Source organism: Mustela nigripes, chromosome 1, assembly GCF_022355385.1.
Source record: "Mustela nigripes isolate SB6536 chromosome 1, MUSNIG.SB6536, whole genome shotgun sequence".
Taxonomy (NCBI): Eukaryota; Metazoa; Chordata; class Mammalia; order Carnivora; family Mustelidae; genus Mustela; species Mustela nigripes.
The window spans coordinates 119,152,159-119,172,732 of NC_081557.1; the positions used below are offsets into that span (position 1 = coordinate 119,152,159).

Genomic DNA, 20,574 nt, shown 5'->3' on the forward strand with positions numbered 1-20,574 from the left:
ATGTAATCTTGCCATTTACAACCACACAGGTGGACCTAGAGGGTATAATGCTAAGTGAAATAAGTCAATCAGAAAGAGACAAATATCATATGATTTCACTTATACATGAAACTGCAACAAAAAGACATACTCTTAAATATAGAGAACTGAAGGTTGCTGGGCAGGGGTTGTGGGTGAGGGGATGGGGAAAATAGATAAAAGGGATTAAGAGTACACTTATGATGAAGAGCACTGAGAAATGTATAGGGCTGTTAAATCCTTATATTGTATACCTGAAGCTAATATAACACTGTGTGTTAATTTTATTTTAATTAGATCTAATTCTATATCCTGCAAATATAACTTCTCTGTTCTTACATTTTTTGCATGATTTTCTTAACTGAAGTATAATTGACATATAGAAGTTTCCAGTGTACAACAGGACTCAACTTCTGTATGCATTGTGAAATAATCACCACTATAAGTCAAATTCCCATCATTCACCTGACAGAGTTAGAAAAAATTATTTTCCTGTCATGTGAAGTTTTAATATTTACTTTCCAAGCAACTATCAACTTTGCAAAGATAGTATTATTGGCTATAGTCACCATGCTTTACATTACATCCCCAGGACTTATTTTATAACTGGGTATTTAAACCTCTTGATCTCTTTCATTCAATTTTCCCATACCCAGTCCCCACCCCTCTCATAACCAGCAAGCTATTCTCTGTATGTATGAGTTTAAGTTTGATTTTGTTTTGTTTTCTTTGTTTATTTGTTTTGTTTTTTAGATTCTACATATAAGTGAAATTGTATGATATTTGTCTTTCTTTGTCTGATTTGTATCACCTAGCACAGTAAACTCAGGGTCTGTCCATATTGCAAATAGCAAGATTTCACTCCTTTTTAAGGCTTAGTAGTATTCCATTATATATTTATGCCACATCTTCTTTATCCATCCATCCCTTGATGGATGTTTATGCTGTTTCTACATCTTGGCTATTGTAAATAATGTTACATATAAACAAAGGGGTACATATACTTTTCAAATTAGTGTTTTCATTTCCTTTAAGTAAATAGCCACCAGTGGAACTGCTGAATTATATGGTAGCTGTATTTTTAGTTTTGGGGGGGGGACCTTCATACTGTTTTCCATAGTGGCTGCACCAATTTACATTCCCACCAACAGTGCTCAAGGGTTTCCTTTTCTCCACATCTCACCAACTCTTGTTATTTCTTATCCTTTTGATAATAGCCATTCTGACAGGTGTGAGATAATATCTCATTGTGGTTCTGATTTGCATTTCTCTGATAGTTAGTGACATCAAGCAATTTTTCATGGGCCTGTTGGCCATCTGTATGCCTTCTTTGGAAAAACGTCTATTCAAATCATCTGCCCATTTTTTAATTAAATTTATTTATTTTCTAAATAAACCTATAATCTATTTTTATCCCCAGGGGTACAGGTCTGTGAATCGCCAGGTTTACACATTTCACAGCACTCATCATAGTACATACCCTCCCCAATGTCCATCTCCCCACCACCCTCTGCTGTCCCCCCTCCCCCCAGCAACCCTCAGTCTGTTTTTTGAGATTGAGTCTTTTATGGTTTGTCTCCCTCTGATTTTATTGTTGTCATTATTGAGTTTTTTGAGCTTTTTATATATCTTGGATAGTAACACCTTACCATATATATGACTTACAAATACCTCTTCCCATTCAGTAGGTTGCCTTTTTGTTTTGTTGATAGCTTCCTTCACTGTGCAGAAGTCTTTTAGTTTGATGTAGTCCCATTTGTTTTTTATTGTATTAGTCACCATCACTCCGAGTCAGATCCAAAAAAACATTGCCAAGAGTGATATCAAGGAGCTTACCGCCTATGTTTCTTCTAGGAGTTATATAGTTTCAGTCTTATATTCATGTTGCTAATCCATTTCAAGTTAATTTTTGTATATGGTGTAAGACATTTTTATCCTTTTGCATGTGGCTGTCCAGTTTTCCCAACATCATTTATTGAAGAGATTAACCTTTCCACATTGTGTATTTTTGCCTTTCCCTACAACCCTGTGGTTCTCCTAGATGTAAGCCCTACTAGTTTTGAAAGCCAGAATTTCTGGTATCTCATCTCTCCAGTGCAGGTCCCAAGGTTTGGGGTGACTCAGGTGAGGCATAAGCCCATTGTTCCTCATGGAGGAGTTCCATATTTGTGAGACCTCTCTCAATGGCAGGTCACTACACCAAAGGTAGACTTTTGGGCAAGACTCTGCCTTTCTTACACATCTTATTGTGGCCTTTTGATCCCTTATTGTAAAGTAGCTATTTAGCTAGGTCTTAGGTTCTTTTAAGAGGGAATTTCTCCGTAAGTAACTGTATATTTGGTATGTCTATGGGAGGTGATTGCAAGATTTTCCTACACCACCATCTTGAACCACCTTTCATTTATTAGGACTTCATCAAGATAAAAAGCTTCTGCACAGCAAAGGAAACAATAAACAAAACTAAAAGACAACCTTTTGAATGGGAGAAGATACTTGCAAATGATGCCTCTGACAAAGGGTTAGTATCCAAAATCTAAACAGAGCTTATCAGACTCAACACCCAAAAATAATCCTGGAAAGAAATAGGCAGAAGGCATGAATAGACATTTTCCAAAGACATACAGATAGCTAAAAGACATATGAAAAGATGCTTAACATTACTCATCATCAGGGAAATACCAATCAAAACTGCAATCAGATATCATCTCGTACCTGTCAGAATGGCTAAAATTAACAACAACATCACCAAAGGCAAGGGAAGCAAGGACAAAAATGAACACTGAGACTTCATCAAGATAAAAAGCCTTTGTACAGCAAAGTAAACAGTCAACAAAACCAAACAACCAATAGAATGGGAGAAGATATTTGCAAATGACATACAGATAAAAGGCTAGTATCTAAAATCTATAAAGAACTTATCAAACTCAACACCCAAAGAACAAATATTCCAGTCAAGAAATGGGCAGGAGACATGAACAGACATTTCTGCAAAGAAGACATTCAAATGGCCAACAGACACATGAATAAGTGCTCAACATCACTTGGTATCAGGGAAACACAAATCAAAACCACAATGAGATACCACCTCACACAGTCAGAATGGCTAAAATCAACAAGTCAGGGAATGACAACTGTTGGCGAGGATGCAGAGAAAGGAGAACCCTCCTACACTATAGGTGGGAAAGCAGCTGGTGCAGCCACTCTGGAAAAGAGTATGGATGTTCCTGAAAAAGTTAAAAATAGAACTACCCTCTAACTTGCAATTGCACTACTAGGTATTTACCCAAAGTATAAAAAAATACTGATTTGGAGGGACACATGCACCCTGATATTTATAGCAGCATTATCAACAATAGCCAAATTATGAAAAAGCCTAAATGCTTATCAAATGATGAATGGATAAAGAAGTTGTGGTAGGGATCTACAGTGGAATATTACTCAGCCATCAAAAAGAATGAACTCTTGCCATTTGCAACAACATGAATGGAGCAAAATAAGTCAATCAGAGAAAGATAAATACTATATGATTTCACTCATATGTGGAACTTAAGAAACGAAGGAGATGAACACAGAGAAGGAAAAAAAGAAAGGAAGGCAAACATAAAACAGACTCTTAACTATAGAGAACAAACTGAGGGTTGCTGGAGAGGAGGCAGCAGAGGGATGAGTTAAATATGTGATGGGAATAAAGGATGGCACTCGTTGTGATGAGCAGGTATTGTATGTAAGTGATGAATCACTAAATTCTGCACCTGAAACTAATACTACCCTATATGTTAACTAAATGGAATAAAAAAAAAAAAAACCTTAAACAAAAAAAGGAAATGTTTCTCAAACCCAAGGTGATATGAAAATGACATTACAAAATTTTGAAGCTTTGTAGTTTGCTTTCAGTTAGCTCTTTAACCTACTCAGCGTTGACTTTTGTGTATGGCACAAGGTAGAAAACCAATTTAACATTTTCCTATATGAAAACCCAAATCACCTTACCACTATTTATTAAAAAGTCATGCTTGCACTGCTCACTGAAATGCCAAGTGTGTCATCTGTCATTTCTACGTATTGTGTGGATCTGTTTCTGGACTCTCCATTCCATTGCAATGGCCTAGTCATATATCCCTACATCAACTTCATACTGTTTTAGTAATTGTTGCTTTATAGTAGATCTTGGTATGTAGAAGTTCTTCCAGCCTCTTATCCTTATCAAGAGCATCTTTGCTTTTCTAGAACTTTGCACGTCCATGTAAACATCAGAATCAGCTTTGAAGATCCACAAAAGTAGCAACAAAAACTATTGGAATTCATTCACTTGGGTGTACATGGAATTTGTAAGATAACTGGAGAGAAGTGAAATCTTCCCAGACCATAAGCAAGACTGGATATTGTATCTTCCAGCTCCCCAACCACTAAGCTAATGTCACACTTTTTAAAAAGTTTTTGGTAGCAGTCTACCTCAACGTACCAACTCCTGGTAAATAAATAAACCCCAAAATTCCAGTGACAACTTACTACAAGTTTATTTCTTGATTATGTAATGTCCAATTATTAAAAAGGCATTCAGAACAGTTTTGTTTCATGAACTCTTCAGAGACCTAGGCTCACTGAAGCTTAACCACATCATAATCATATGCTTTATTTCTTTTACTACACTAATGTGTAAATTATATCTGTTGATGTTAAAATGCTAAACCAACTCTGCATTACTTGAAGGAACGTAACTGGTCATGATATATACATGCTTTGTATATATTACTATATTCAGTTTGCTAATACTTAAAGATTTCTGTATATATGTGCATGAGTAAGATTGAGCTGTAATTTTCTTTTCTCATATCATCAGGTTTTGGTATCAAGGCTATGCAAAAATCATAAGATGAATTCCATCATTCTTTAATCTCTAGAATATTGTGTGGAAGATTGCAATAATTTTTTTTCCTTAAACACTGATAGAATTCATCAATGAAGCCATCTGAACTTAGTGATTTTTGTAATGAGAAGCTTTTTAAATACTGATTCCATTTCTTAATGACTATAGGTCTATTCAGTTTTAGGTTAGATTTTTTAAAAATTTTTTATTTTTTATAAACATGTATTTTTATCCCCAGGGGTACAGGTCTGTGAATCAGCACTCACCAAAGATTTTTAAGGAATTAATCTAACTTTCAAATTTATTGACAGAAAGTTGCTCATATGTCATGATATCCCATTTTTTATCCCTGATGTTGGGTATTTGTACCTTCTCACTTTTTTCTTGATCAGCTTACCAAAATGTTAATTTTGGTAGCAGCAATGTCCATAATGCACAAATGTCAATTTTATTAGCCATTTTGAAATACCAACATTTGGTATTATTAATCTTCTGTACTACTTGTTTACTTTCCATTAATTATTCCTTATCTTTATTATTCCTATCTCATTATTCCTATCTTCTTCATTGTATGGTTTATTTTGTTGTTGATTTTCTAAGTTCTTAAGATGGATACTTGCCCAGTATTTGTCTTCTTATAATATATTAATCAAGTCTCTGTACCTCCCTTTGGGAGAGCATAGGTGTCTCAGTCAGTTAAGTGTCTGCCTTAGGCTCAAGTCATAATCGCAGGATCCTGGGATAAGCCCTATATGGCTTCGGTCTCCCTGCTCAGTCTGCTTCTCCCTCTCTGCCCCTCACCCCAACATGTTCTCTCTTTCTTTCTCTCAAATAACTAAATGTGTGTGTGTGTGCCTGTCTATCTGTCTGTCTGTTTCAGGAACTGCTTTAACTATGCCCTGTAAGTTTTGACGTGTAGTATTCGAATTACTGGATAGTTCACAGTAATTTCTAACTTCCTTTAGGAAATTGGAATTGCTTTTACTATGCCCCATAAGTTTTGATGCCCTATAAGAACTCTTTTAGGAACTTTTTAACTAAACTCTAATTTTATTTTTTTTTTTAAGTTTTTATTTATTTGACAGACAGAGATCACAAGTAGGCAGAGAGGCAGGCAGGCAGAAAGAGAGGAGAAAGCAGGCTCCCTGGTGAGCAGAGAGCCCTATGTGGGGCTCGATCCCAGGACCCTGGGATCATGACCTGAGCCGAAGGCAGAGGCTTTAACCCACTGAGCCACCCAGGCGCCACCTAAACTCTAATTTTAAATGAGCTAACCATTCCTGTCTAAAATATGTAGAATTCTTCATGGCTAAAAATTTTCAAAAGCCAGACTATTTGAATTCTTCATCTTGCAATGTGCTTAACAGAGTTATAAAATTGTAATGGACATTCCAAGGAGCTCATAAGGACAGAAACTTCTCACTGGATAATGCGCTCCTGTTTTCAGTCATAGTGTGTTGTGTTTTCTAATGGCTGAAAGCATCGTATAACAATGGGACTGAATACCACACAATGGAAAGAACACAAGGTTTGGAACTAAGTAGGCCTTAGGTCCAAATCCCAGCTCTCTCACAAACAATAACTGGCTTGTAACAAATCACTTCACCTCTCTGGGCCTATTTATTCATCTGTAAAATGGGCCTAAGACCATCGACTCACAGGTTGGGATCACATGCATTCAAGTGCCTAGCACAATGCCCAGTCCAGAAAAAAAGTAGGAGTCTCTCATTCAAGTTGGAGGCACCAGATCCTTACAGAACTAGAAAGGCAAAGGAAAAATGTTAAATATAAATACTCTATAATATTATACAAGAGAGGGATTTGAAAGTGCAAATAGCGCATTTGCAAAGAGCGAAGATAGTATGTACATGTCTGATAATGTTATGCAAGGAAAAGTGCCACTGAAAGAACAATTAATAAAGAAAAATATCAGTTAAATGCTTTGTTTCATTTTTTTCTGTTTCTGAAATTCTTAAGAGAATGAGATCCCTTTCAGAATTCATAATGCCGGGTTTGGGTCGTTTTTGCATTTTATATGTGTGCAGCTGTTCTTCCACTATAAGTATGCACATCTGCTCATTAGCAATACAATATAATTCCCACTGTCTAATTATTTGCAGATGATAGATTCCTTGTACATGGTCTAAAAAAAGGATAGTCCTTCAAAAGTGGTGACTTATTTAAAAAAAAAAAAACTAACTTAAGAGGGTCAGCACAACGAAGTTCAGATATTAATTTGGCAAGTTCAAATATATGAACACCAGCATGTAATTGCCAACTTGATGAGAAACAGAAGGAAATAAGACTTTTTTTCTCTCTCCAATCAATGTTTCCCAGGAGACAGCATGAAGGGGCTCGCTTCTCTACCATACACCTGGAAAGAGACTAGGAAGCAAACCTGAAGATGGAATGGACCAAGCCCACCACCAGTTCTCAGAGACTTCTCGGGAATAACCCACGTAAAGCAATACTTCATGGTGAGTGTGCTGGGACATGCAGGGTGAGGAGATGTGGAGCCCAAGGGCACTGAATGGAAGAGAATCCTTGGTGGAGGTGGGGAGAGTTTTTCATTTCAACTATCGGCCAAAGAGCCCCATTAATCCCCTACTCATGACACTGAAGGCTAAGGCAGCAGGCTCAGGGTGTGTAGCCCTTGGGCCCCATAAAACCTAACACCACAGATCATGTAGCCCACTGGGGAAAGTCAGACAAAGCTTTCTGAGGACAACTGGGGACTCATTGTGAGAGGTGAAGGCTGAGAGTGGGAGGAAAAGTGGTGCTGAGAAGTTGACTGAGGATCAAGGATATGAACCAAGCACAGGGAAAGATCAAAGATATTCAGAACATGAGCTGGGAGAAGATGATGGAGAAAAGTGAAGGGATACTAGGGTTCCAGAAGGAGTAAGACAAACAGAAGTTGGAGACCTTGCTCTTACAGAGACAGGATGAGTCTGGTGGCTATTATCTATGACTGCTTACTCTGCTCAGCACTGGCCTCACACAACAGACTACATTCCCTCATACATCCCGACACACATTTGTGTGGTAGGAACTGTTTGGCAGACGGAGCAGTAGAGGTTTCATTCATATGTTCTAGACAAAATGGTTTATGAGAACCTCACTTTCAAGACCTTTTTTTTTTTCCCCTTCTCTACAATAGCTGAGCCTATATCATTCACTCCCAGGGCTGGGGGTACTACTTTCATTGGGGAGCAGTGGTCAGGGAAGACCTCTCTGAAGACACGAAGCTTGAAGCTGAAGGAAAGGAAGGAAGGAGCCAGTCATGGCTTGAGCTGCAGGCTGACTGAGCAGTGGGTACAAGGCCCCAGGCAAGAAAGCATGTGTGTCTTCCAGGAATGGAGTGAAGGAAGGCACAGCAGCAGACATGCAGTAAAGTAGGGCACAGAAGCTGAGGTTGCACAAGAGAGTGCCAAGCAGTTGGGCTGGCCGTTGTAAAGAGTCTGTATGTTAAACCCACCCACCCAAAATGGACAACCAGCAAAATGCTTTAAGCAGGACAGGGATCTACGTTGTTATATGTCATGATGTGTCATGATGAGGACAGGTCATTATGGAGAGTGGATTCGGAAAGGCAAGACAAGCCAGTCAGGAGGCTACTGTAGCTGCCAAATGAGCGAAAGCGACAGCTCAGATCCAGGCACTTGAGTGAAGATAGAGATGAGACGAGACTCAGTGAGGTGCCATAACTTTCCCAGGTCACGTAGCTAGTTCACAGCAGATCCAGTTAAAGCCATATCTTCTCTAACCCCAGGGTCTATACTCTTGATAGATTTGATTAAAGATGCTTTAATTAAGGAAACATTTAATTAAGATCTTCAGAAGAGTGACTGGGAGTTCATCACCAGCTTTTAGTAGAAGACTATTATAGTAAGGATATAGGTTCAGCTGTTGTAGAAAAGGAAAAACAACAGCACCAAAAATCCCTAACTGAACCAAATAACAGTAGGTTACAGAAGATAGCTTTTGCACTGAGTCCAGCCTGGGATGGTAACTCTGGAAGCTTCTAGCTTGTAGATTCTTCATTATAAGTGCGAGGCCTCCATCCCTGTGGTCCAAACTGGCTCACCACTACCTCTACAGGCAACTTGAGGGAAGTAGGGGAAGAGAAAGAAAAAACTCCTTGCTCTAAGTACACAGAACCCAGAAGTTGTACACCATTACCTCTACTCATGCCCTGGTATGCAGAACTCTGACACGTGGCCATACTTGACCATAAGGAATCTGAGAAATTTCGTCTTTACTGGTGGCTATAAATCCAGTTAAAATTCCAATCCTACAGAAGTGGGGGAATTGACACTGGGGTCAACCAGCAGTCTCAGGCAGCAGGCATCTTCAGAAAGGCCACTGCACCTTCATGAGTATGTTGGAAGACCCCCACCTATAGCCACAGTCCCCTGAGAAGGCCTGGAGCTACTACAAAAGGTCCACAAATCCAACCATGCAGCCAGCGTAGCCTAGAGTCTGTAGAATGCATTGTGTATATGAGCATTTCCATTTTCCAGAGGTACGTGACATTGTGCTTGTTAATAAAATAAGCATTCAATTTAAAGTGTAATTAAATTCATAGTGGCATCTTAATATATTTGCTTTAAAAGGGTTACTAAGAACACAACTGTATCACATGGGGGGATCCATAAAATTATTTGTGCTTAGAAGAGGTCCTCCTAGTCAGAAGTTTGAGCCCCTCTGGTGCAGGGAAAGAAAAGAACCTTGAGCTTTAGACAGAGCTGGGTCCAATTACTGCCATCGACATCAAGCAAGACTGACAAACTTTTGGAACCTTATTTCCTCTCTTCTGTTGATGGGGTTACAGTGAACCCCACTTTATAAGGCTTTGGTAAAGATTAAATGAAATTATAAATTTAAAGTATCTATCACTAAGACTGGCCTAGAAGAGGTGCTTGAAAAATGTTGCTCTCCCTTTTCCCAGGGTTAAGGAGAGTAAAACAGGTTGAGAAGTCAGACTTGTATCAAGTGAGACAAAGCTGAAATCTTTCAACATCGTGTGTTTGTGTCCTTGTGGCTTAGCCCAAGGTATGGGCCTGTGCCCTATATCTTCATGCAGGAGCAGTACTGAAATGGTGTAATTCACACAGAGAGGGTGCTAGGTAGAGGGATACAGATCGAGCATGAGTGGCTGGGATCCGATCTGGTTTTTTGGATGACTGTGTCAGCGGCAAAGTTAAGGAGCCACCTGTCCCTCACCCTCACAACCACCACTACCTAGCCCCCCAGCAGCCACTCCATCACAGAATGGCAACAGCAACAATGCTGAAACCTTTCCAACTAATAGGAAGGACCAAAGAAAGCTTGTGGACCGAAAACCCACACTTTTATAGGTAGAAGGTAAATACTTCCCCACAGAAATCAAGGATATAAAAATAACTCAATAATTGGGGCACCTGGGTGGCTCGGTGGGTTAAAGCCTCTGCCTTTGGCTCAGGTCATGATCTCAGGGTCCTGGGATCGAGCCCCACATCGGGCTCTCTGCTCAGCGGGGAGCCTGCTTTCCCCCACCTCTCTCTGCCTGCTTGTGATCTCTGTCAAATAAATAAATAAAATATTTAAGAAAAAATAACTCAATAAGCTCATTGAAACTGTACTGTTGTATTGAGAAGGACATAGCTAGAATGCCTGGCACTTGCATGATGTTTGACCATTGTCCAGTTATTTTCACATTATTTCATTTAATTCTTATGACGTATGCAGTATAGGCATCTGCCTTTTTGGGATATGAGAAAACAGCTCAGATTGAGTAAGTGGCTTGGCCAAAGTCACACAGTTGGGAAAGGGTAAGGTGGGCCCAGAACCCAAATCTCCTAAATTCTCAGGCTCTGCCATGTTATCTGGAGACTGGGGAGTCTGGACTCCACATGGTCAGGGATGAGCATGTTCTAATCTATCCTTAGAAGCCTGGAGGAGTCATATTTGTCCCATGAGTACAACAGGACATATTAGCTTAAACAGTGTTATCTGAGTACTTCAGCAAAACAGAGATTTTGTGGTAATTGGTAAATTAAGAGAAAAAAACTATTCCAATTACTGGCTGAATCTATGACAATGCTATTAGGTCTCTTACTTCACCTGAAGCTAATCCATTGGGTAGAACTCTCTTAGGACTCATTGTCTATTGGCTGTGAAATATCTTTAAAATAGTATCTTTAAAAGTCTACATTTTCTGACAGCTCTCTTACCAGCTTTGCCCCCTTCCAAATGGCAGACTGGGGGAATTTCTGCCTTGCTATTAGGGCAGATACCAATAGAGCTCCTGCAGCACCTTGAGGCAGTCAAAGACTATAGGACTTCTCTGCCTAGTCTATGCCATGAAGATCTAATTGAACTGAAAGGGGACTTTAAGCTGAAATTCTTGCTATTTCTACCACAGCAAATCCTGAACATTAGCAAGAGTCCCCACATTTGCAAATGTCATTCTAAGATATTGCTTCTCTCACAAAACAAAGTGAATCATAACTTTAAAAAAAAAAGTGACCCCTTCAAATGTTAATGACTCTACAAAGTACTCAAGTCTTTCAATATGCTAATTAAAATACATTTCTCTTGAAATGTTTCTGTTGAGACTCGTCAGTTTTCTGGGCAAATCCTCACATCAAAAGTCAATAACTTCTCAAGTTGACGCAAGTTTTGTCTTTCTATTTATAAGCAACACTGACATAGGCAAGAGTATCCCTTATGCAGTGTTAAGAATCACTCATGCTTCTGACAACAACCTAGAGTAGGTTATTGCTTCACCGATGAGAGTCTCCACCAAATCCAAAGTCCTGCTGTCTTCTGAAATGTCCACTGAGTAAGACCAGTCAGTCTTATGGGCCTCTACTTCCTTCATCTGTTCTAATGTGTGGTCTCTTTTCTGAATACTAAGAAAAGTGACAGGAATCACCAGGTGACTTCAAGTAGAAAAGTTAGAAGCTGTGTTCAGATGGCCATGTTCAATTGCACCCCAGCTATCTCCCACTTCATGCCCATTCTTCAGGGAGTGGGCTTCAAATTCTTACCTCAGAAAAATTACATGTGACTACATGTTTTGGACCTTCAGGGTGCCCTAGGAATATTAAATTCATTGGCTCTGGAGTTCTGAATTGATGTTTTTTGCTTTTAAAGTTCCAGTGTTAACATATACTTGTTTTAATTATTTCAGGTTAGTGTGTTGGTCTTATACACATTTATCTGAAGGCTCATTTGATCTTAGTACATTTGGATTAAACTATTTTCTTCCACAGAAATAGACTTTCTCTGTGCATTAGCAAGGGGCTGGATACTGCTGCTTTTTACAGGCAACTTGGTGATTTGGCATGACCTAACACAGTGCCTGGCAAGCAGAGGAGACACAAGATCAGTGTCATTAATGACTGACTGTCTTTCATAATAGTTTAGAAATATTGAGATGATCTGATATGTATTCAGGCCATATATCCCGAATCTCAAGCCCCAATTCTTAATTCCGAATTTTGAAGGAACCCCCTACTCAAACCACCAACAGGTCTTGAGGAAATAATCTTTAGTGTCCTCCATTCCATGTCTGAGTCAGTGATAAATTTATTAACCAAATGGCTTTAGACCTCTGATTTACAGAGCCAAATGAACATGGTTTAACTAATAAATACATGTAATAACATGTATAATAATATGTGTGATATAATAAGCACAATGATTAAGTTGAATGAGTGGATTGGCAAGGATTTTTGTTGTTGTTGCAAGTAATAGAAACCCAACAAACGAGCTTCAGTTTAAAAAGATGGAGAAGGGTAGTTACCTAGTAGTTCTCATACTGAGAGGTCCTCAGTCTCTGAAAGATTCTCCTTTCTCATCTCTCTTTTCTCAGTGTCTCTGCTAAACTTCTTTCCTTGTTTCTCTTGTGGATAAGCTCTTTCCACATACAGAACACCTCCACCTTGGCAGCCTCAGAAAAGGGAGAACACCTTTTTCTCTCACATGACAGTCCCAAGGAAGGACTCCATATTGTCCTGCTCGGGTCACATACCCATGCCTTGAAACAAACACTGTTGCCAACAGAAACAGATACTGTTTCATATGACCCAGGCCTGGGTTATATGATCACTCATTTCACCCTATTTCCAGAAGTGTCATGGGAAACTTTGGAATGCAGAAAAAGATTTTCCAATAGCCCATTACACTAAACTCTCCAACAAAAGTAATCCTAGTAATAATGCAGAAGATCAGATATCCTGTGATTGAATATCTGTGAATATATATACTGCATCAAGCACTATTCTAAGTAGAAACAGACCTATACAAGGTAAAAAAAAGATTCTTCCTCTACATGCATAATTTGTCTAAAATATCAGGGTTAAAAATATGTCACTGAACAATCAAATCCTATTGTCTGTGAACACCATCAGCAGCAATTTCATCTTATGGCTTATAGAATTGAAGCTGAAGATTAATCAGATGACCTCTAAAGTCTCTTCCTGTCTTTGAGTCTACAACCCCTCTGTCAGAATCAAAATACTTCTGGAAGAATAGTATACCAAGCTATTACTTTATTGGACAGTATTATGGGTTGAACTATATTTTCTCCAAATTCGTATATTGAAGCTCTAACTTTTAGTACCTCAGAATATAATCTTACTTGGAGATAGAGTCTTTAAAGATTAAAATTAAGGGACACCTGGGTGGCTCAGTGGGCTAAGTATCTGCCTTTAGCTCAGATCATTGATCCCAGGGTCTTGGGATCGAGTCCTACATCAGGCTCTTTGCTCAGTGGGGAGCCTGCTCCTCCCTGTGTCTGTCACTCTTCCTGTTTGCTAGCTTTCTCTCTGACAAATAAATAAATAAATAAAATCTTTTAAAAATGAAAGTTAAAATTAAATCAGTTCATTTGAGTGGGTTCTAATCCAATCTAGCTGGCGTTTTTGTAGGAGGAGGAGATCAGGACAAAGATACACGTGGAGGAAAGACCCTGTGAACAGGACCCAGGGAGAACATGGACATCTACAAGCCAAGGAGAGAGGCCTCAGAAAAATTCAATCCTGCCAAAGGCTGTATCTCGGACTTCTAGCCTCTTAAACTGTGAGAAAATAAATTTCTGTTGTTTAAGCCACCCAATCTGTGGTACTTTGTTATTAGCAAATAATACACACAATAAACCAAGAATTTCAAAGAGGAGTAAGGCACAGTGGAGAAAAATTAGATAATGGGATAGAGAGAACAAGAGGTTCCTTTAAGATTCTTTTAAAAAGTAGAATTCCCCCTAAAATTTAGGGACCAGGACCAGTGACATAGTTAACTGAGGTATGCTAGTAAAGATGGGATAAAATAGGAAAGAAGTTAAGAGAAGGAAGGAGAGGTGCATGACAGACTTCACCCTTTTTGAAATTTTGCCAAGGCTAGACATAAAGTGATTGTATCAGGACAGGACACTATGGTTGGCCAAGTCAAAGGCCACATACCCAACCTTGTGGGCCTGTGGTGAGCCTGATTCCTTCATGACTTCGGGTTGTCCTGGGCTCCTAATATGTGTCTCCACTGAGAACTCTGAAATGCTGAGCATCCTGCCCTGACCTTTGGCTTTGGGAGCCAAATGCCTACTCCACCTGGATCAAAGGATCACCAGCATGAGCTCTTAGCCATCATCACTCTTATTTATGATGCTCACTATGAGAGCTTCCTGCTGAGACGACCCTAAGTTTGTTAGGCCTGCCTTTCACATATAATAGGCCAGTTCCAAGAGTCCAAACCAGGGTGAATCTAAACCTTCTGATTATAGTATTCTTACCCTACCAGTTCTCTACCTCCCCTGCCCCATACCTCACCATTCTCCTGCTAGAAACTCATCCCCCTGCTCTACACCCCATGCCAAACCAGGAAAGCCTGCTCCTAGCACCCTTCCTAGGCCTTCACCCACCCGGATGGATATGCCTGGATCCTGAACCTGGGTTCTTTATCATTTTGCTACTCTTGCCTTAGCTCTGACCTTTGCCCTCTAGCAAATCGACCCAGACACTGGGTGGCACTTAGAATCAGAACTCAGGACCCACCTCCCTGTACTGCCAGGGTCGTATTAAAATTCCACCACAAAGCACAATGCACATTTGGAAAAGCACACCCCCTTCTTCAGAAACAGCCAACACAGCATACCCGCTACACAAAAACCTGACACCAAAGGGAAAATATTTTTGCTAAACAGACTGATTGCTAAATGAACAGGGTTTGTGAAAATCACATCTATTATATAGGACTTTTCAGTTCATAAGCCTCATAATATCAGATCATCATATTGGCAAGGCAGTGCTTGTAAGGCTGTTAGGATGAAATCTGGAAATTGCTTCATTATTGAATATTACAAATGATATTTGCCAACAGGGAATTTTGCTTGTGTGCGCATTCAAATAAAATTTCTGGCCACCATTGTTTATAGCCCAGATATATTAATATCACCAATTCCAAAGAAGACAAATGAAATATTTAAATAATCCAAGCATTGTGGACCCACTGACTACTGCATTTTACCTTCATGTTCTTTTTTTTTTTTAATCACCCACAGACATTAAAAAAAAAAATCCTGATAACGTCAAAAGATGAGAAAGGCTAAATTCAGGGGAATAAAAGAACCATAAATCAGGAAAACTTTGGAGCTGCTAGAAAGACACTTTAATTTTGTAGACAAAAGACTGCATTAAGGAGGAATAATGCAATAATCAAAGGTGAACGAATCTCTATTGTCTGGCGTCTTTCTCTGTGGGAATTTTCCCACCCCTGACAGCTGTAAAGGGGGGAGGAGCGCAGACTGTGGCTGTGCCTTTATTCTCTTTCCCGTTTGCTCCCCAGCCCCTCCTCTCCTCCGTCAATAAATGTCTGCAATCATATTCTTGAGCTCCTGTGTGATTTCAAGGTTCATCTCTTCCATGCAGCTCAAACACTAATTATCCCAGCTGTAATTAGTAAGATAATTAAATACTGGCTCACTCATCTACCTTGGGTCGGGTCATGATTCTCCCAGAAGACCTTGAGCAGTTTCTCAAAGCTGATGCGTTCTGGCTCGTACACCACTCGGACTACTTCTGCGTGGCCAGTTTTTCCTTGAAAGAAACAGAACGTACAATCAAAATTTACTGACAACACCAATCTACTACAAGTCATCTGTTTCCACAGAACCACCAGACAAGGGCTCACGTTCTTCCCTCCACAGCAAGAGTGGGAGCCTAACAGTACGTTAGCTAACGATTTCATAGCAAGTCTGTCGCTGGTTCTGTCTCCATAAACGCATACAGTTGTCCTCTGGCGAGCTTCCTAAGGGTGATGACTTCTCGTCATTGGGCTCTAATTTTTTTAATTTCACAAGAAAACAAACTCGGGTTTTCTTTTCTTTTCTTTCTTTCTTTTCTTTTTTTTTTTTTTTAATCTCACCCTTATGAAACCTTATGGATCCAATCTGACATAGTGCTCAAGGTTTGAAACTCTGCAAGGGGAATGAGCCAATTTATTTTTATTATCACTCCCTGCGATATGCAGTAAGCACAGCTGCACTACAGGGTGACATGGTGCCAGATCAAGAAACCATGGACAAACAGCCTTCTAACTCGTTCACATCGGATTGATTCGTTAACGGAGGGACATTCGCTGTGCCCTGTTAAGGCACAGGGACAACAGGTCAGGTTCACATACCCAGTAGGCTTTTCTCAGGCTATTTTGTCTCGGCCGCAGCAAAGGTCTCTCTATTAGTGTGCCCATTCTCCGAGGTGGTCCCAGGGTTCTGGAGATCAGGGAAGTGGGTGTTTGTAGTGGCCCTTGTACCTCTGGAATTCATGCCCTTCCTTATTTCACAGTGTTAGGATATAGTAAATAATAGAACCCTCCATACATATCATTTCTCTATTTAAATTTGTTTTCCATCTCTTTCTGGGCACCTTACATGCAGTAAAGAATTTAGCTTTGCCCTAAGAGATATCTGGCCTTTCTCTGCCTTGGTCTCTGGAAGGTAATCTGCATCATACCTGATAGGAATATCCTTCTTTAAGGTGAGGCTAGCCACAGCAACAGTCTTAGGATGAAAGTTAGCCCCTTGGAATCTTAGGATCCTGATGGCCACACCCAACAGTGTTAGGGTCAGGGCTGGCCATGCCAGACAGACCAACCATGTGCTGAGACTGGGGACTTTGGGTAATGCAGAATCAGCTAAACTAAAGACTGAATTCAACCATGTGGACAACCATCAATCATGCATATGTAATGAAGCTCAAATAATAATTCTGAACACCAAAGCATGGGGGAGCTTCCTGGTTGACAATATTCTTTGCATATTGTCACATAGGGATGTCAGGAGGGTAACACATCCTGACTGCATGGGAGACAACACAGAAACTTGGCACTGGAATCCTTCCAGACTCTGCTCTATGCATTTCTCCATTTGGCTGATTTTGATTTGTATCCTCTCTCTGCAATAAACCATAACCCTGAGGATTACTGTTCTCAGTGAGTTCTGTGAGTCCTAAATGATCAGACCACACAGTGGTTTGGGAATCCCTTGAACTTCACCTTAGTTGGCGAAAGGGTTTGCCCATAGGTTGGTGATCTCACTTTAATCCTCACAGTGATTTCACTGAGGGGAAAACTGAGACACCTAGAAGTTACATTTGCCCAAGGTCACATGGAGCCAGTGAATTCCTGAACCACAACCTAAGAACCTTCTGGGTTTTTTGTCCAGGATTCTGTCCAATAAACAAGCAAAGAAAGAAAAGTGAACATGAATCCAGAAAAAGGAAAAAAAAATCTATACATTATCTTTCATCATTTTTCTCACATTTAATTTCTGACTGTAGAAATAAAAATTTGCAAACAATATGAAGTTTAAAAATGTACAGAAGTATAAAAAAGAAAAGAAAAATTACATATTATATTCTGACCACATACAATAAGTACTGTCATTATATTTTACACATCTCTTTCTGAATATATACCAGATACACACGAGTGCACATGTGCTCATACACATGTACACACATGCACACACGTGCAACCACACCATGCACAATTTGCTTTACTGCAAGCATAGCATCATTTTTTTCAACTTACCAGCATATTGTATTTTCCCATATCACTGGAATTTTTAGGAAATGCCACTTATAATGACTATGTAACACTCCAAAGATGGTTGTACTATTATTCAATCATCCCCTGTCACTGGGGGTTTAGACTGAATCCTATTTTTATCTATTGGTGTAAATATCTTTCCACATTTCCAAGACTGCCTCGAGCCACAGTTACATAAGTGGGATTTCTAAACCAATGCTTACAAACATTTTTAAGTTTCTTACTATTTACTGCTTAGGTGCTATTCCGTAAAGTTGACCCAGTTTTCCCTCCCCATTGGCAGCACGTTTCAGGGCCAGTCTTAGTCACTATTGCAATGTTTTTAACTCTTACCAATTTATAGCAGGACAATAGTGTCCTATCATTTTATTTTCAATGAGTATAATTATTAGTAAGGTTAAAAAAAAGTCATGTTTATTTATTTTAATTTATTTGCTCTAAGTTTTATAATACCATTTTTATATTGGGTCATTCATATTTTTAATGAATTGGTCATTTTACATAATTTTAATTCAAAGACTACAGTCATAGAAGGAAGCCAACAAACAGATCTTATACTCACAGATATGAAAAGAATTATGGGACAACAAGGGAAGAAGGTATATTAAGTATAACAATCAAGTTATTGTAAAACCACTTTTTTAAAAAGATTTTTATTTTTTATTTATTTGACAGAGAGAGATCACATGTAGGCAGAGAGGCAGGAAGAGAGAGGAGGAAGCAGGCTCCCCGCCAAGCGGAGAGCCCGATGCGGGACTGGATCCCAGGACTCCAAGATCGTGACCCAAGCCAAAGGCAGAGGCCCAACCCATCAAGCAACCCAGGCACCCGTAAAACCACTTTTGATACCACTTCAAAATCTCATTATTTCATATTTTGAAATGCTTAAATGAATGATTAAATACATAAGAATTAAACTCTCTAAATATTAACAATAGTAATAATATGTAACAAGCACGACAAATGTATTTGGTAAGAAAAGCATAGAATCCACACTAGAAATCTAGGCAAAAGATGTAAACAGGCAGTGCACACAGGAAGAAATAAATGTAAATCAAGATTGAAAAGTGCTCAACATTTCTAGTGATAAAAGCAAATAAAGGCATATTGAAACATGAACGTACCATTTTATAAAACTGCTTAAAAACGTATCTAGTGCCGATGAGGAGACTGTAACATTGGCACCCTTACTTGGCTGGTGACAGCATAAACAACCGTCCCCTTTCCAACCCCACAGGTATATGTATCAAGAGCCACAAAGAATAAAATTAACTTACCTTCTCTAAGAGACCCAGAAAATCTATCTCAAAGATACAACCCCAAATAATGGAAAAGAGATGTATGTGCCAAAAAAAAAAAAAAAAAAATTCAATCCATCATTTCTATAATAGCAGAGTACTATAAGAAATCCAAAAGTCAAATAAAAAAGGAAACCAAGTATGGCATTAGCCACATGATGAAGTCTCATGTCACCATTAAAACGCAATCTCCTAACCCTAGTAAAAACTGTTACCATTCACTGAAGTCTGACAAAATGGCAGCCACTTTATCAATCTGATGTTCTTTAAGGCACACAACAAATTTTCTTCCTAATTTTTTTCTATTGTGGAAAATACACATAACAAAATGTACCATGTTAACCATCTTTAAGCACATGGTTTGGAGGCATTAAGTACCTTCACACTGTTGTGCTACCATTACCACCACCCATCTCCAGAACATTTTCATCCTGCCAAACTGAAACTGTCTCCATCAAACACTAAGTCCTCATTTCTCTCCTACCCCCCGCCAATGACCACCATCCTACTTCCGCCTCTGTGAATTTGACCACTGTGGGTACTTCATAAAGGTGGAATCATACAGTGTTTTTCACTCAGCATAACGTTCTCAGGGTTCAGCCACGTTATAGCGCGTGTCAGAATTTCCCTCCTTTTTAAGGTTGAGTAATATTCCAGTGTGTGGACAGACCACATTTGGTTTATCCATTCATCTGTCAGTGGACATCTGGGTTGCTTCCACCTTTTGGCTACTGTCAATAATGCTGCTATAAACACGAGCACACACATATCTCTCACAACCATTTTACAAGAGAAATGTGGTCCCCCTTTTAAAGATGAGGCAGTTAAGTCCTCTCCACAGTTTTTCTCACACAACATTCCACAACCACTAAGGAGTGGGACCTAGTGAAGAGTCAACCCGTGAAGACCCCTGAAGCCACTGAGTGACAGCAAATGTCACATAGGCAGTAGCTCTGATGGGAAATCACAGATGGGGTAATTGACATCCAGGCTGTCAAGACTATTTTCCAAGATTAGGCTCTTCCTTTGTGGTAGCAACATGGGCTCAGGAAAGATTTCTGCAAACATTTTCAGACATAATCTGGGCACTGACATTATTTGTGGAGAGGTTTAAAGAAGTTTGGTTGTTTAAAAGAAACTACTACCATTAAAATTCAACATCCATCTGCATTGACAAACAGTGGGGAGAAGCCCTTGCCAAACTCACCTTTAAGTTTCTTTATTTTATTTCTCCAAAGTAGAAGAGTCTGTGTAAAAATACCCAGTGCAAATGATCAAAAGGATTAAGGGGCTAGGGAACCA

At 39.4% G+C, this 20,574-nt stretch overlaps 1 protein-coding gene across 7 annotated transcripts in view; it reads right to left on the reverse strand.

Annotated features, from left to right (window-relative positions):
• The window catches only part of MSRA (methionine sulfoxide reductase A), a 434,957-nt gene that overhangs the window by 137,797 nt on the left and 276,586 nt on the right, over nucleotides 1-20,574 (reverse strand). For all 7 annotated transcript variants that reach the window (XM_059372261.1, XM_059372269.1, XM_059372299.1 and 4 more), the window contains one exon: nucleotides 15,859-15,963. In XM_059372261.1, coding sequence (XP_059228244.1) covers nucleotides 15,859-15,963 — 105 coding nt within the window. The remainder of the gene's footprint in view (nucleotides 1-15,858; nucleotides 15,964-20,574) is intronic.